The sequence below is a fragment of the Scyliorhinus torazame genome, chromosome 10, assembly GCF_047496885.1.
Source record: "Scyliorhinus torazame isolate Kashiwa2021f chromosome 10, sScyTor2.1, whole genome shotgun sequence".
Lineage (NCBI taxonomy): Eukaryota > Metazoa > Chordata > Chondrichthyes > Carcharhiniformes > Scyliorhinidae > Scyliorhinus > Scyliorhinus torazame.
In genome coordinates, this window is record NC_092716.1 from 3107554 (window position 1) to 3126213 (window position 18660).

General features: G+C 47.7%; 1 protein-coding gene across 1 annotated transcript in view; it reads left to right on the forward strand.

Moving 5' to 3' along the window:
* gpatch1 (G patch domain containing 1) overlaps positions 1-18660 on the forward strand; it is an 89626-nt gene that overhangs the window by 46286 nt on the left and 24680 nt on the right. Inside the window, exons 12-17 of the mRNA XM_072517753.1 lie at positions 1294-1472; positions 5871-5998; positions 7230-7354; positions 10218-10387; positions 14915-15206; positions 17027-17128. Coding sequence (XP_072373854.1) covers positions 1294-1472; positions 5871-5998; positions 7230-7354; positions 10218-10387; positions 14915-15206; positions 17027-17128 — 996 coding nt within the window. The remainder of the gene's footprint in view (positions 1-1293; positions 1473-5870; positions 5999-7229; positions 7355-10217; positions 10388-14914; positions 15207-17026; positions 17129-18660) is intronic.

The following is an 18660-nucleotide window of genomic DNA, read 5'->3' on the forward strand; positions in this document are numbered from 1 at the left end:
AAGACAACTCCCCACCACCTTCTGAAGGGTAACTAGGGATGGGCAATAAATGCTGGGCCTAAACAGCAACACCCACATCCCGTAAAATGACTTTTTAAAAAGCAGGTAATAAGGAAGGCAAATGGAATTTTGGCATTTATAGCTAAAGGGATAGAGTCTAAAAATAGGGAAGTGTTGCTGCAACTGTACAAGGTATTGGTGAGACCGCACCTGGAGTTTGGGTCCCGTTATTTGAGGGGGGATATAGTTGCATTAGAGGCAGTTCAGAGGAGGTTCACTAGATTGATTCCAGAGATGAGGGCTTTGTCTTATAGAGAGAGATTGTGCAGTTTAGGCCGATACTCTCTGGAGTTTAGAAGAATGAGAGAAGATCTAATTGATACATATATAAGATGATTCAAGGTATGGACAAAGTAGACGTAGAGCGGATGCTTCCTCGTGTGGGGCCTCCCCGAACAGGTGCCGGAATGTGGCGACTAGGGGCTTTTCACAGTAACTTTATTGAAGCCTACTTGTGACAATAAGCAATTTTCCCTTCATTTTTAATTTCTAGATTGAGAGGCCTCACAGTGCCAGGGACCCGGGTTCGATCCCGCCCTTGGGTCACTGCCTGTATGGAGTTTGCACTTTCTCCCCGTGTCTGTGTGGGTTTCTTCCAGGAGCTCCGGTTTCCTCCCACAGTCCTAAGATGTGCAGGTTGAAGGTTTGGCCAATGTTAAATTGCCCCTTCGTGTCCAACTATTAGGGGGATAGGGCGAGGGATTGGGCCTAGGTTGGTGCAGACTCGGTGGGCTAACTGGCTTCCTGTTGCACTGTATTCTGTGGGATTTTAGCAGATTGAAAACAGAGTTGAGGAGAAATTACCTCTCTCCAAGGGTTGTGAATCTGTGGAATTCACTACCCCAGAGAGCGGTGGATGCCGGGACATTGAGTAAATTTAAGGAGGAGACGGGCAGATTTTTAATTCGTAATGGGGGTCGTAGGGTTGTGGAGAACGGGCAGGAGAATGAGGTTGAGACCAAGAGGAGATCAGCTGGAGCGGTTCAAGGGGCTGAATTGCCGACTCCACCTCCCAGTTCTTATGTCAAAGCCTTTGCTGAAATCCATATAAACAACATCAACAGCATCACCCTCATCTACACTTCCTCAAAAAATTCAATCAAGTTTGTTAGGCATGACCTCCCTCTGTCAAAGCCATGGATCATCCTTTAATCTCCTACTTGAGGGAATACAAGCCTCGTTGAAACAACCTGTCCTCATACTTTGCTTTTTTTTATTGTCTGAACCTGCTAGATGCCTTGGCCAGTAGCCTGGACTCCAATATGACCGAATGGGAGCGAGACCGGGAGCAGTACGAGTTTGGCCGTGCAGCTGTGCTGTATCGTCCCACCAGCGCCTCACTAGCATCTCGTTTTACAAGCCCCAAGTTTTCCGAGGACACGGACAAGGTGGAAGTGCCTGAGCAGCAGGAGGTATGACTGTCCTGATCGAGTGTTGGCCAGAAGGACATCGGTCAGAGGCTGCAACAGAAAGTGCCCCATTGCACAGTTCACTGCGAACAGTTTACAGAAAGCGTTATGTTGTGACTGGCTGAGTGACAGGAGGCAGAGGGTGATGGTCCAAGGTTGTTTTTGTGACTGGAAACCTGTGCCCAGTGGTGTTCCGCAGGGATCAGTGCCGGGTCCCTTGTTTGTAGTGTACATTAATGATCTAGATGTGAATGTAGGGGGTATGATCAGTAAGTTTGCAGATGACACGGAAATTGGTGGTGTAAATAGATTAGATTATCATAGAATTTACAGTGCAGAAGGAGGCCATTCGGCCCATCGAGTCTGCACCGGCTCTTAGATTGAGCACCTACCCAAGGTCAACACTGCCACCCCATTCCCATAACCCCACCCAACACTAAGGGCAATTCTGGACACTAAGGGCAATTTATCATGGCCAATCCACCTAACCTGCACGTCTTTGGACTGTGGGAGGAAACCGGAGCACCCGGAGGAAACCCACGCACACACGGGGAGGATGTGCAGACTCCGCACAGACAGTGACCCAAGCCGGAATCGAACCTGGGACCCTGGAGCTGTGAAGCAATTGTGCTATCCACAAGGCTACCGTGCTGCCCATAGCGAGGAGGAAAGCCTTCGATAACAGGACGACATAGACAGGCTGGTCAGACGGGCAGAACAGCGGCAAATGGAATTCAACCCTGAAAAGTGAGAGGTGATGTATTTTGGGGAGACTAACAAGGCAAGGGTATACGCGAAGAATGATGGGACTCTAGGAGGTACAGAGGACCCGAGGGACATTGGGGTGAATGCCCAAAGATTCCTGAAGGCAGCAGGACAGGTGGTTAAGAAGGCATATGGGTGGGTGGCGTGGTGGTTAGCGTTGCTGCCTCGTGTTGTCGAGGTCCTAGGTTCAATCCCGGCCCCGGGTCACTGTCTGTGTGGAGTTTGCACATTCTCCCAGTGTTTGCATGGGTTTCACCCCCACAACCCAAAGATGTGCAGGCTTGGTCGATTGGCCACGCTAAACTACCCTTTAATTGGAAAAAATCAATTGGGTACTCTAAATTTTTTTTTTTTAAAGGCATATGGGATGCTTGCCTTTATTAGCCGATGATGCGGAGATGCCGGCGTTGAACTGGGGTGAGCACAGTAAGAAGTCTTACAACACCAGGTTAAAGTCCAACAGGTTTGTTTCGATGTCACTAGCTTTCGGAGCGCTGCTCCTTCCTCAGGTGAATGAAGAGGTCTGTTCCAGAAATACATATATAGACAAATTCAAAGATGCCAAACAATGCTTGGAATGCGAGCATTAGCAGGTGATTAAATCTTTACAGATCCAGAGATGGGGTAACCCCAGGTTAAAGAGATGTGAATTGTACCAAGCCAGGACAGTTGGTAGGATTTCGCAGGCCAGATGGTGGGGGATGAATGTAATGCGACATGAATCCCAGGTCCCGGTTGAGGCCGCACTCATGTGTGCGGAACTTGGCTATAAGTTTCTGCTCGGCGATTCTGCGTTGTCGCGGTTCCTGAAGGCCGCCTTGGAGAACGCTTACCCGGAGATCAGAGGCTGAATGCCCTTGACTGCTGAAGTGTTCCCCGACTGGAAGGGAACATTCCTGCCTGGTGATTGTTGCGCGATGTCCGTTCATTCGTTGTCGCAGCGTCTGCATGGTCTCGCCAATGTACCACGCTTCGGGACATCCTTTCCTGCAGCGTATGAGGTAGACAACGTTGGCCGAGTCGCACGAGTATGTACCGCGTACCTGGTGGGTGGTGTTCTCACGTGTAATAGTGGTATCCATGACTTTAACCTGGTGTTGTAAGACTTCTTACTTTATTAGCCGAGGCACAGAATGTAAGAACAGGAAGGCTATGCTGTTAAAAACACTTGTTAGGCCACAGCTAGAGTACTGTGTGCAGTTCACCACACTATAGGAAGGATGTGATGGCACTGGACAGGGTGCAGAGGAGATTCACCAGGATGTTGCCTGGGCTGGAGAGTTTCAGCTATGAAGAGAGGCTGGGGTTGTTTTCCTTCGAGCAGTGAAGGCTGAGGGGGAACCTGATTGAGGGGTGTACGGTTATGAGGGACATAGATAGGGTAGTTGAGAAAAGCTTCCCCCCCCTCAGTGGAGGGGGTCCATAACTGGGGGGGCACAGATTTAAGGGGTTGGAAATTTAGAAGAAACCCTTTTCTCACCCAGAGGGGGGTGGGAGTCTGGAACTCGCTGCCTGAAAGGGCGGTCGAGGCGGGAACCCTCACTACATTGAAGAAGCATTTAGGTGAGCAGTTGAAACGCCACAGCGTACAAGGCTACGGACCAAATGCTGGGAAATTAGGGTTAGGGTTGGGCTAGGGTTAGGTTCTTTTTCGGAATGGCAACCGGTGACGAGTGGTGTCCCGCAGGGTTCAGTGTTGGGGCCACAGCTGTTCTCTTTATATATTAACGATCTAGATGACGGGACTGGGGGCATTCTGGCTAAGTTTGCCGATGATACAAAGATAGCTGGCGGGGCAGGTAGTATGGAGGAGGTGGGGAGGCTGCAGAAAGATTTAGACAGTTTAGGAGAGTGGTCCAAGAAATGGCTGATGAAATTCAACGTGGGCAAGTGCGAGGTCTTGCACTTTGGAAAAAAGAATAGAGGCATGGACTATTTTCTAAACGGTGACAAAATTCATAATGCTGAAGTGCAAAGGGACTTGGGAGTCCTAGTCCAGGATTCTCTAAAGGTAAACTTGCAGGTTGAGTCCGTAATTAAGAAAGCAAATGCAATGTTGTCATTCATCTCAAGAGGCCTGGAATATAAAAGCAGGGATGTACTTCTGAAGCTTTATAAAGCATTAGTTAGGCCCCATTTAGAATACTGTGAGCAATTTTGGGCCCCACACCTCAGGAAGGACATACTGGCACTGGAGCGGGTCCAGCGGAGATTCACACGGATGATCCCAGGAATGGTAGGCCTCACATACGATGAGCGTCTGAGGATCCTGGGATTATATTCATTGGAGTTTAGGAGGTTGAGGGGAGATCTAATAGAAACTTACAAGATAATGAATGGCTTAGATAGGGTGGATGTAGGGAAGTTGTTTCCATTAGCAGGGGAGACTAGGACCCGGGGGCACAGCCTTAGAATAAAAGGGAGTCACTTTAGAACAGAGATGAGGAGAAATTTCTTCAGCCAGAGAGTGGTGGGTCTGTGGAATTCATTGCCACAGAGGGCGGTGGAGGCCGGGACGTTGAGTGTCTTTAAGACAGAAGTTGATAAATTCTTGATTTCTCGAGGAATTAAGGGCTATGGAGAGAGAGCGGGTAAATGGAGTTGAAATCAGCCATGATTGAATGGCGTAGTGGACTCGATGGGCCGAATGGCCTTACTTCCGCTCCTATGTCTTATGGTCTTATGGAAATAGGAGTAGAGTAAATAGGTGATGATGGCCGGTGCAGACACACTGGGGCGAAGGGCTCTTGCTGTAAAAGTCGATGCCGGTATGATCCTATGACGAACGAAGCCTTCGTTCCTGAGGGGTAGTAACTGTACTTTCACAAATGTTATTTTATTCCTAAGTGCATAACTTACTACAAAGTCTACCAGGTGCATGTGACTAAATCCACCACACTGAGACATGGAGACCGGGAATGGCCAATATCACCATGTATCAGACCGGGAATGATCGGGATCACCGTGTATCGGACTGGGAATGATCGGGATCACCGTGTAGCAGACTGGGAATGATCGGGATCACTGTGTATCAGACTGGGAATGATCGGGATCACCGTGTAGCAGACTGGGAATGATCGGGATCACCATGTATCAGACTGGGAATGATCGGGACCACTGTGTATCAGTCTGGGAATGATCGGGATCACCGTGTATCGGAGTGGGAATGATCGGGATCACCGTGTGTCGGACTGGGAATGATCGGGATCACCGTGTATTGGACTGGGAATGATCGGGATCACCGTATAGCAGACTGGGAATGATCGGGATCGCCGTGTATCGGACTGGGAATGATCGGGATCACTGAGTATCAGACTGGGAATGATCGGGATCGCCGTGTATCAGACTGGGAATGATCGGGATCGCCGTGTATCAGACTGAAGCTGGGAAGTAACAAGTTTTGCCTTTGATGTTTGCAGAGTCACCTGATCACAATTAGCCCAGCAATAAAATAGGCTCCAAAAACCAGCCTATCAGGCTCACTGTTTGGTGTTATACTCAGCAGCGCTGTCCCACTCACTCACTCAAACCATTGCCCCCCTCCAAGTACAGAGTGATCTTGTCCCCCTGGGGTGATCCTGATCCACTCAGCGATCTGGATGGTGACTGCTTTCCTTTTCCCTCCACTCTGTACAGGCTGACATCAACGATAAAGAGTCTGCGGTGAAAATGAAGATGTTCGGGAGTCTCACCAGAGACAAGTTCGAGTGGCATCCCGAGAAACTACTTTGCAAACGATTCAATGTTCCTGATCCCTACCCAGGGTATGTGCAAACTGCAGGATACAATCTCTCTCACTCTGGGTATACACTGTGTACAGGATTCAGTCTCTCTCTCTCTCTGGGTATACACTGTGTACAGGATTCAGTCTCTCACTCTGGGTATACACTGTGTACAGGATTCAGTCTCTCTCTGGGTAGACACTGTGTACAGGATTCAGTCTCTCTCTCTGGGTATACACTGTGTACAGGATTCAGTCTCTCTCTGGGTATACACTGTACAGGATTCACTCTCTCTCTGGGTATACACTGTGTACAGGATTCACTCTCTCTCTGGGTATAACTGTACAGGATTCAGTCTCTCTGGGTATACACTGTGAACAGGATTCACTCTCTCTCTCTCTCTCTCTGGGTATACACTGTGTACACGATTCACTCTCTTTCTCTCTCTCTCTCTCTCTGGGTATACACTGTGTACAGGATTCAGTCTCTCACTCTGGGTATACACTGTGTAGAGGATTCAGTCTCTCTCTCTGGGTATACACTGTGTACAGGATTCACTCTCTCTCTGGGTATAACTGTACAGGATTCAGTCTCTCTGGGTATACACTGTGAACAGGATTCACTCTCTCTCTCTCTCTGGGTATACACTGTGTACAGGATTCACTCTCTCTCTGGGTATACACTGTACAGGAATCACTCTCTCCCTCTCTCTCTCTCTCTCTCTGGGTATACACTGTGTACAGGATTCAGTCTCTCTCTGGGTATACACTGTGTACAGGATTCACTCTCTGGGTATACACTGTACAGGATTCAGTCTCTCTGGGTATACACTGTACAGGATTCAGTCTCTCTGGGTATACACTGTGTACAGGATTCAGTCTCTCTGGGTATACACTGTGTACAGGATTCAGTCTCTCTGGGTATACACTGTGTACAGGATTCAGTCTCTATCTCTGGGTATACACTGTACAGGATTCAGTCTCTCTGGGTATACACTGTGTACAGCATTCAGTCTCTCTGGGTATATTGGATTGGCCACGCTGAATTGCCCCTTAATTTGAAAGAAAGGAAGTGGGTAGTCTAAATTTAACAAATACAAGAGTGGTGAAAGTGGAAATAAAGCTGTGTCTGTGAAGAGTGGGGTTACATGTTGGGTCTTGGTGTTGGAACTGGTAAAGACCTAGGTGAGCTGCTGCTTATGATATCTCTCTCTGTTCTGTCAGCTTTGACCTGCTCCCAAGTTTTATAATTTGTTATATTTCTAATTCTCCAGGTCAACAAAGTCTGGACTCCTCAAAGTGAAACGGGACAAATATTCAGTGTTTAACTTTCTGACCGTCCCCACGGCTCCCGCACCAAGTGGAATGGAAACAAAAAGAGAAAGTGCACAACACGATAGTGAGTACAACTGTTATAAAATAAACCCCAGCCTGTGAGTGGATTAACCTACTAGCCAGTTAGGCAACACGGTGGCAGAGTGGTTAGCACTGCTGCCTCACAGCGCCGAGGTCCCAGGTTCGATCCTGGCCCTGGGTCACTGTCCGTGTGGAGTTTGCACATTCTCCCCGTGTTTGGGTGGGTTTCACCCCCACAACCCAAAGATGTGCAGGGTAGGTGGATTGGCCACGCTAAATTGCCCCTTAGTTGGAAATAATTAATTGGGTACTTTAAATATATTTTATCTCCCGGCCAGTGAGCGTGTCACTGGATTATCTCCCAACCAGTGAGCGTGTCACTGGATTATCCCCCAACCAGTGAGCGTGTCACTGGATTATCCCCCAACCAGTGAGCGTGTCACTGGATTATCCCCCAACCAGTGAGGGTGTCACTGGATTATCCCCCAACCAGTGAGCGTGTCACTGGATTGTCCCCAAACCAGCGAGCGTGTCACTGGATTATCTCCCAACCAGTGAGGGTGTCACTGGATTATCCCCCAACCAGTGAGCGTATCACTGGATTATCCCCCAACCAGTGAGCGTGTCACTGGATTATCCCCCAACCAGCGAGCGTGTCACTGGATTATCTCCCAACCAGTGAGGGTGTCACTGGATTATCCCCCAACCAGCGAGCGTGTCACTGGATTATCTCCCAACCAGTGAGGGTGTCACTGGATTATCCCCCAACCAGCGAGCGTGTCACTGGATTATCCCCCAACCAGCGAGTGTGTCACTGGATTATCTCCCAACCAATGAGGGTGTCACTGGATTATCCCCCAACCAGCGAGCGTGTCACTGGATTATCTCCCAACCAGCGAGCGTGTCACTGGATTATCCCCCAACCAGCGAGCGTGTCACTGGCTTATCCCCCAACCAGTGAGCGTGTCACTCAATTATCTCCTGACCAGTGAGCGTGTCACTGGATTATCTCCCAACCAGTGACCGCGTCACTGGATTATCTCCCAACCAGTGAGTGTGTCACTGGATGATCTCCCAACCAGTGACCGTGTCACTGGATTATCCCCCAACCAGCGAGCGTGTCACTGGATTATCTCCCAACCAGTGAGCGTGTCACTGGATGATCTCCCAACCAGTGACCGTGTCACTGGATTATCCCCCAACCAGTGACCGTGTCACTGGCTTATCCCCCAACCAGTGAGCGTGTCACTCGATTATCTCCTGACCAGTGAGCGTGTCACTGGATTATCTCCCAACCAGTGACCGCGTCACTGGATTATCTCCCAACCAGTGACCGCGTCACTGGATTATCTCCCAACCAGTGAGCGTGTCACTGGATTATCTCCCAACCAGTGAGCGTGTTGCTGGATTATCTCCCAACCAGTGACCGCGTCACTGGATTATCTCCCAACCAGTGAGCGTGTCACTGGATTATCTCCCAACCAGTGAGCGTGTTGCTGGATTATCTCCCAACCAGTGAGCGTGTCACTGGATTATCTCCTGACCAGTTAGCGTGTCACTGGATTATCTCCCAACCAGTGAGCGTGTCACTGGATTATTCCCCAACCAGTGGATGCGTCACTGGATTATCTCCCACCCAGTGACCGCGTCACTGGATTATCCCCCAACCAGTGTGCGCGTCACTGGATTACCTCCCAACCAGTGAGTGCGTCACTGGATTATCCCCCAACCAGTGAGCGCGTCACTGGATTATCCCCCAACCAGTGTGCGCGTCACTGGATTACCTCCCAACCAGTGAGTGCGTCACTGGATTATCCCCCAACCAGTGAGCGCGTCACTGGATTATCTCCTGACCAGTGGATGCGTCACTGGATTATCCTCACAGCCAATGAATGGATTAACCCCACAGCCAGTGAGTGCATCATAGGATTAGATGACAACCAATGTGCACATCACTGAATTATCCCCCATAGCCAGAGAGCTCCTCACTGGATCCCCACCAAGCCTCTGAATACGTCGCTGGATTAACTCCCAAACCAGTGAATGCGTCACTGGATTGTCCCCACAGCCCGTGAGTGGATTAATCTCTAACCGGTGAATGCAACAGCTATTGAGCACATCACTGGACCCCCCAGCCAGTCAGCAAGTGACTGGATTATTCCCCAGCCAGTGGGCATGTCACTGGAACCCCCCCTTCCCCCCGCTCCTCCCTCAGGTCAGTGAGTGTGTTACTGCATTATCTCCTATCTCTTCCCCCCCCCCCCCCCCCCCCCCCAGTGAGTGAGCACGGCACTGGATTATCCCCTGCCACCACACCTCCCCCGAGCTAGTGAGTGTTTCACTGGATCATCCCCCCCCCCCTCCCACAATCATGGTTGGCGCAGGCTTGGAGGGCCGAAGGGCCTGTTCCTGTGCTGAACTTTTCTTTGTACTTGTCACTGGATTATTCCCCCTCCCACCCCACCCCCAGCCAGTGACCTTGTCCCTGGATTACCCCTCCCACTCCCAAAGCCAGTGAATGCGTTAGTGGATTACGACCCCGCCCGCCCCCTTGCCACCGCGTATGACACTGAGCAATCAGTTGTGCTGCCTCCTCCTCCAGTCAGTCACCTGATGTGAAGGGTTTGCTTTTGCACCATCGTGATGTCTGTAAGGTACCAGCCAATAATCAACACCACAGATTATTACTGCAACAAAATCAAGCGTCTTCAGCAGAGGAAATGAAACACGAGGAATTGAGCAACTAACAGATCAAAATCCCTGTGGAGTATCTGAGAGACCTGGTTCCCAAAGCGGACAGAATGCAATGCTTTGTGAATGTTACAGACAATTCTGGAATTTTGTTGGTGTGATATTCAGAAGCGTGAATCTCATTTCAAATTTAATAAACGCTCTATTTCAATTAGGAGCTCTGAAATCCCCTGAATCCAGAAGACGGTCGAGGTGGGACATGTCAGCAGAGGACAAGGAGAAAGATATTGTTGATCATGCTGCTAATACTGCAGCAGAAACAAGTTCAATACGACATCCAGAGAAAGTGGTCGAACAGGACAGAGAAAACAGCCCTTCAGAGAAGGTACCTGGGGTGGTTGACATTTGTGTAGTCTCACAGAATTTCCTGGGAGCAAATGGGAATTATAGACTTGGGTGTGTGATAGATGGAGTTCATACAGATTCCCAGGCATTGTTTGTAAAGTGCCGCATAAAGAATTATTCGGAAAAGTCGAGCCTGATGTATGAAAGAGGAAACTATGGTGGGAAGGCAGTGTGGGGCTTGAGTACCTGGATGTCGGTCAGATTAGGGGTAAGAGGCCAGCCATCGGTATTAGCAAGTGAACTGGATTTCAGGCATAATCTCTATTAATGATTTGGATGAGGGAACAAAATGTAACATCTCAAAGTTTGCAGACGATACTAAGTTGGGTGGGAGGGTGAACTGCGACGAAGATGCAGGGATCCTACAGCAGGATCTGGACAGGTTGGGCGAGTGGGCAAATCAATGGCAGATGCAGTATAATTTGGATAAGTGTGAGGCTATTCGCTTTGGAAACAAAAACAGGAAGGCAGATTACTACCTGAGTGGGTGTAAATTGGGAGAGGGGAGTGTGCAGCGGGACCTGGGTGTCCTTGTGCACCAGTCGCTGAAGGTAAGCATGCAGGTGCAGCAACCCGGGGGGGCGGAGGGAAGGTGGGGAAACCACAAGGGATGGGGGGGGGGGGCTACTCCCCACTTTTTTATTTTTATTTTTCTCTCCACTCTGTAAAAGCACAGCCAAAGCTGAGGGGAGGGGGGATTGGCTAGGCTGGGATTGTTCTTGCTGGAGTTCAGAAGAATGAGGGGGATCTCATAGAGACTTATAAAATTCTAACGGGACTAGACAGGGTAGATGCAGGGAAGATGTTCCCAATGATGGGTGTGTCCAGAACCAGAGGTCACAGTCTGAGGATTCAGGGTAAACCATTTCGGACAGAGATGAGGAGACATTTCTTCACCCAGAGAGTGGTGAGCCTGTGGAATTCATTACCACAGGAAGTAGTTGATGCTAAAACGTTGAATATATTCAAGAGGCGGCTGGATATAGCACTTGGGGAGAATGGGATCAAAGGCTATGCGGAGAAAGCAGGATTAGGCTATTGAGTTGGATGATCAGCCATGATGGTGATGAATGGCGGAGCAGGCTCGAAGGGCCAAAAGGCCTCCTCCTGCTCCTATCTTCTATGTATCTATGATTGTAGTGTTTGTATTGAGATGAATTGAGTACAAAAGAAACATATTTTTGGTAATTCTCTATGAAATAAGTGACTTGGCTCCATATAAAATAACTGTTTAATCTGTAAGAAGTTTTAACAGACCAGGACAAAGTGCAGTTTCTTTACTCCTATTCAGAGCATTCCCAGGGTGATGGCAGTGGTTCTGATATGAAACTGTCAACCCAGAGGTTGAGTTCTAATCCTTTTTTAAATAAATTTCGAGTATCCAATTATTTTTTTTCCAATTAAGGGGCAATTTAGCATGGCCAATCCAGCTGGCCTGGCCTGATGGTGTTGTCACTGGGTTAGTCATCCAGAGAACCAAGCTAACGCTCTGGGAACATGGGTTCAAATCCCACCACAGCAGCTGGTGGAATTTAAATTCCATTAATAAATATGAAACATGAAGCTACTCTCAGTGAAGGTGATCTGATTCACTAATGTCCTTTAGGGAAGGAAATCTGCCGTCCTTACTCGATCTGGCTACATGTGACTCCAGAATGGTCTGGTTCAAAAGACCATAACGTGTTTTTTTTTTAGAAAACGTGGAGGAACAGAGTCACATGACTGCTAACTAGTTTTTAACAACAAGAAAAAAAACATATATTAACCATGAAAATTTTGATTATAATACGATACTTCTTTAATCTCCGCTTAGCGTCACAAATGTGTACAGTTTTCAAAAATAACACCCCACTTTGAAACCAAAGGACCGATGCCACTCAACCGAACCTCCATGAATTTCTTCTCAAATTCCCTCCAGATGATTGTCACAAGTGTTTCCAAACTCCACTCCCAACAAAACACGCTTTAAAATCTTCTTTCAAGCAATGCTTTTCATCAGCAGTTTTCCAGCTCTGGGTTTTCCAACTATCCTTTCATAAAGCTTATGCTCCACTGTTTTAAAAAGGAATCCAGCTCCAGGTTTTCCACCTCTACTTTCAGGCTTCCTTTGTCTTAAATGCTTTTGCACAAACTCTGAGATCCAGCCACCAATTTACACAATAATTTCAAATGACGTGACTGAAACTGTAATAAGATACCACAATCTCTGGAACTATTTCAGATATCTTTTTGACCTCTTGTGATCCAAGTCCTTTTCATCTCTCGGACTTTACTGGACAGTATCCTGTTCTAGTCCTCGTTTCCACTGTTCCTTTAACTTTCCGTAGAAACTTCTCTTCATTTCTCTAACTTCCTTAACTTGCTGTCCTTTAGATTTCTGCATTTGTTTCTTAACCATTACTCTGGTATGGCATTTCTTCTAGCAAAGCTGACAAACCACGGCTATGAATTCAGTTAAAACACAGTCACAAAAATATTCCTTCACTAAAGGTGCCCCTAGTTGCTAAACAATGACTTTTCCCTTCTCCAAGCTTTTATTTACTTTTTTTTAGAGTACCCAATTCTTTTTTTTCAATTAAGCAGCAATTTAGCGCGGCCAATCCACCTATCCTGCACATCTTTGGGTTGTGTGGGGGTGAGACCCACACAGACACGGGGAGAATGTGCAAACTCCACACGGACAGCGACCCGGGGCCGGGTTCGAACCCGGATCCTCAGTGCCGTGAGGCAGCAGTGCTAACCACTGTGCCGCCCACTGATGTTACCTCTTTTCAGCAATAAAAGCACCGTTTGAACAGACCCAAAACACCCATACATGCAAACACCTTTGTCTAGCAGGAATCATAAGAACTAGGAGTGGGCCATCTGGACCCTCGAGCCTGCTCCGCCATTCAATGAGATCATGGCTGATCTTTTGTGGACTCAGCTCCACTTTCCGGCCCGAACACCATAACCCTTAATCCCTTTATTCTTCAAAAAACTACCTATTGTTATCTTAAAAATGAATCATGGAAGTTTAATTTTTCTTACATAGAACCACCAAGTTAAACCCACTTAGATCCATACCTTATTTTTAATATTCAACAATGCAAATATAAATCCATTAAAATGGCCTCTTTTCCTGGGACCGCCCACTTTTAAAAGAAATAAATCTTCATAAATCTTCATAACCGGGAAGATTTCTTCACACTGGTGTTACATCCACTTTGCACAAACTAACATCACAAATATCTAACCCCATAACTTATTGCATCATACAAATAAACTTTTCTTACTTCACAATTACACATTTGTAATATATAATTACAATGATTTAACCCAAAAGGAAGACAATAGCTTTAACAGCATCATCAGAATCTGTACAGGGTGACATTATCATAACTTTGCCTTTCTTTTGCTTCTGGTTTTCCACTTTTCAATTGAAAAAAGAATGTTTAATTTAAGCCTACAGTACAATTGTCCTTTTCGTCACTTGTCGGCGTAGTTCCATTCTCAAGTTCACTTTCCAAATTTACTTGTGGTAAATCCATATTTGATTTAACACAGTTCAAATGTCATTTTTGTACATCACCATTTCCTTTCTTCTCTTGTCAAAACCTCTTGGCTGTTTCCAGAATGTTGTTAAGATGCTTCTTATGTTCACTCAGTGAGAATTCTGGAGGAACGTCTTTGCCTAGAGAGTGGTGAGAGTACTCTATCTGGAGGGGTTGAAGGAAATGGCACAGATACATTTAAGTGAAAGTTGGATACCCATCTGAGGGAGAAAGGAAGTAAAGAATATGACGGTACAGTGAGAGCAGACTAGTATGGAGCATAAATGCTGGCATGGACGAGTTGGGCCGAATGGCCTGCAGGAAATAATTTGTAATTTAATGTAATCCAGAGAATGAGGGCAGGGGTTAAGAGTATATTGACCTCTACTCCAGCTGTCTGTTAATGGACTTTGTCACAAAGGCGGCCATTTGGTCCATGCCGTTCCTGCCGGCTCTCTACGGAGCAACTTCATCAATCCCATTACTCACTCGATTCCTGTAGCCCTCAAAATGTATTTCCTTCAAGTCTCATTCAATTTCCGTTTGAAATCATTGATCAACTCAGCTTCCACCACCCTTGTAGGCACCAGGTCATTGCCACTCACTACATAAAAGTTATTTTACTCAAAAGCTTAAATCTGTGTCCCTTCGTCTTACAATCAACTAATGGGGACAGTATCACTCTGTCTCCCTCATCCATTAATCTTGTACACCTATCCCTCAATCTCCTTTGCTCCAAGGAGAACAACTCCAGCTTCTCCAACCTAAAATCCTTCATCCCTGGACCATTCTGGTAAATCCTCCCCTGCACCCTCTCAATGTCCCTCACACCTGAGCTGACCAGAACTGGACACAATACCCTAGGTGTGACCAAACCAGAGTAATTGCATTGGATAGGTTTAGCAACAATTGTTCCAGTTGTGGCTTTGATTTTTTTTTGCTATATTAAAGGTAATTTTCTTTCTTCCTTGTAGGTGGCTGCTGAGGAGGAAGCAAGCCGGCCGTCCATGGACATATTCAAAGCTATCTTCGCCAGTTCATCTGAGGAAAATTCGTCGTCTTCCTCCTCCGATGAGGCAGAGGAGGGTGAAGATGAGGAACCCAGTGAAATGGACCCCCTTCCTGGAGGGCAAGGTGCAGGGACGTCTGTACTGCAGATACCCCCGTCAGTCTGTCAGCCTGGAGGGCAAGGTGCAGGAACGTCTGTACCGCAGATACCCCCCTCAGTTTGTCAGCCTGGTATATCCCCCGCAGTCTGTCAGCCAGGTTAGTTTACGGAGCCACTTTGTGATTGGCTACATTCAATCCTTTGGTTACATTAATTTATCCTTTCTCCAATGTAACATCTCCAGAGAATAAGCACAACAACTTGACTAGCATTCCGTACCTCTTTCCTGCACAGTAAGAAGTCTTACAACACCAGGTTAAAGTCCAACAGGTTTGTTTGGAGTCACTAGCTTTCGGAGCACTGCACCTTCCTCAGGTGAGTGAAGAAGTGGGTTCCACAGTGAAGAGGTGGCCTGGGCTTGCAAAATCCTACCAACTTCCTGGCTTGAGACTATTCACACCTCTTTAACCTGGGATTATCACTCTCTCCAGTTGCTCCGTCTGGACTTGTAAAGACTTAATTACCTTCAAAGACTCTCATTCAAAGTATCATCTTCCATCATTGACTTTGTCGACATATATGTTTCTGGAACCCACCTCTTCATTCAACTGAGGAAGGAGCAGTGCTCCAAAAGCTAGTGATTCGAAACAAACCTGTTGGACTTTAACCTGGTGTTGTAAGACTTCTTACTGTGCTCACCCTATCCAACACCGGCATTCCCAAATCTTTCCTGCAGTCATCTATAGTTTCACAGTGTAGAGAGAGCTTTACTCTGTATCTAACCCGCTGCTGTACCTATCCTGTGAGTGTTTGATGGGGACAGTGTAGAGGGAGCTTTACTCTGTATCTAACCCCGTGCTGTACCTGTCCTGGGAGTGTTTGATGGGGGCAGTGTAGAGGGAGCTTTACTCTGTATCTAACCCCGTGCTGTACCTGTCCTGGGAGTGTTTGATGGGGACAGTGTAGAGGGAGCTTTACTCTGTCTCTAACCCCGTGCTATACCTGTCCTGGGAGTGTTTGATGGGGACAGTGTAGAGGGAGTTTTACTCTGTATCTAACCCCGTGCTGTACCTGTCCTGGGAGTGTTTGATGGGGACAGTGTAGAGGGAGCTTTACTCTGTATCTAACCCCGTGCTGTACCAGTCCTGGAAGTGTTTGATGGGGACAGTGTAGAGGGAACATTACTCTGTATCTAACCCCGTGCTGTACCTGTCCTGGGAGTGTTTGATGGGGACAGTGTAGACTGAGCTTTACTCTGTATCTAACCGCGTGCTGTACCTGTCCTGGGAGTGTTTGCTGGGTACAGTGTAGGAGAGCTTTACTCTGTATCTAACCGCGTGCTGTACCTGTCCTGGGAGTGTTTGATGGGGACAGTGTAGAGGGAGCTTTACTCTGTATCTAACCCCTTGCTGTACCTGTCCTGGGAGTGTTTGATGGGGACAGCGTGGAGGGAGCTTTACTCTGTATCTAACCGCGTGCTGTACCTGTCCTGGGAGTGTTTGCTGGGTACAGTGTAGGGAGAGCTTTACTCTGTTTCTAACCCCGTGCTGTACCTGTCCTGGGAGTGTTTGATGGGGACAGTGTAGAGGGAGCTTTACTCTGTATCTAACCCCGTGCTGTACCTGTCCTGGGAGTGTTTGATGGGGACAGTGTAGAGGGAGCATTACTCTGTATCTAACCCCGTGCTGTACCTGTCCTGGGAGTGTTTAATGGGGACAGTGTAGAGGGAGCTTCACTCTGTATCTAACCCCGTGCTGTACCTGTCCTGGGAGTGTTTGATGGGGACAGTGACGACGGAGCTTTAATTAGTACATTTCATGTGCTCTTTTTGAATCCAGTAACCAGTTTCCCAGGATTGTATCTAATGTTTCACCAATACAAATGCAGAGATGTGTCCTCACCACCGGACCTACCTGTGGACTTGGTATTTGCTGTTGTCTGTATTTGATTGAAAACGGTTTGTTCTTTTTACTTTTAGTGAAAGAGTCTGATCGAAATCCGGAAATAGCGCAGTGCAGCGCACAGAAACCCACAGACACGGAGGAATTCGGGCCCAGGCTGCCACCAGCTCTCCTGTTTGGTGAGATACTAATTCCTGTGGAAATTGTGTAGCTCGAAAACAATCAGTGTGTGGACATCACCAATATGGACTGCAATAAAAACCAAAGTAGTTATACTGAACCCTTGTTAAATCACTGCTAATGCCTCAGCCTTGGGGAACCACGTGAGTTCTCCCAGTGAGCCAGAGAGAAGACAGAGCCAGGAGTGAGACACAGCTAAGAGTGAGTTTGGGAATTTGAATCGAGGTGGGAATTCAAAGCTGGGTGGGGAGGAAGTGCTTTTTGTGACTGGTAAGTAGTGTTTCTGTTTTTCTGTTTCTTTTCATTGGTATATTTATTTATTTTTTTCTTCGTTGTTTATTTGTTTATTTAAATTTTTTGGGGGGGAAATTGAAATTGTTGAAGTTAACCGAAGGTTTCAGACATGACAGGAGATCTCAGACCCGTGTCATGCTCCTCGTGTGCGATGTGGGAGCTCAGGGACACGTCCACTGTCCCTGGCTCCTTCACGTGCAAGAACTGTGTCCAGTTGCAGCTCCTGTTAGACCGCTTGACGGCTCTGGAGCTGCGGATGGACTCACTTTGGAGCGTCCGCGATGCTGAGGACGTCGTGGATAGCACGTTTAGCGAGTTGGTCACACCGCAGGTGAAAGGTACTGAGGGAGATAGTAAATGGGGGACCAAAAGACAGAGCAAGAGTAGGAAGGCAGTGCAGGTGTCCTCTGCGGTCATCTCCCTGCAAAACAGATATACCGCTTTGGATACTGTTGAGGGAGATGGCTCACCAGGGGAAGGCGGCAGCAGCCAGGTTCATGACACCGTGGCTGGCTCTGCTGCGCAGCTGGGCAGGAAGAAGAATGGCAGGGCTATAGTGATAGGGGACTCAATTGTAAGGGGAATAGACAGGCGGTTCTGCGGACGAAATCGAGACTCCAGGATGGTATGTTGCCTCCCTGGTGCAAGGGTCAAGGATGTCTCGGAGCGGCTGCAGGACATTCTGGGGGGGGGGAGGGTGAACAGCCAGCTGTCGTGGTGCACATAGGCACCAACGATATAGGTAAAAAACGGGACGAGGTCCTACAAGCTGAATTTAGGGAGCTAGGAGTTAAACTAAAAAGTAGGACCTCAAAGGTAGTAATCTCAGGATTGCTACCAGTGCCACGAGCTAGTCAGAGTAGGAATGTCAGGATAGAGAGGATGAATACGTGGCTCCAGAGATGGTGCAAGAGGGAGGGATTCAAATTCCTGGGAAATTGGAACCGATTCTGGGGGAGGTGGGACCAGTACAAACCGGACGGTCTGCACCTGGGCAGGACTGGAACCGATGTCCTAGAGCTAGTGTTTGCTAGAGCTGTTGGGGAGAGTTTAAACTAATGTGGCAGGGGGATGGGAACCGATGCAGGAAGTTGGAAGGTAGTAAAACAGGGACCGAAACAAAAGGCAGTAAGGGGGAAAGTGTAAGGCAGAGAAGCCATAGTCAAAAATCAAAAAGGGCGACAGTACAAGGTACAGTGACTGAGGGGAGCTCAGTGAATAGGACCAGGAATACTAA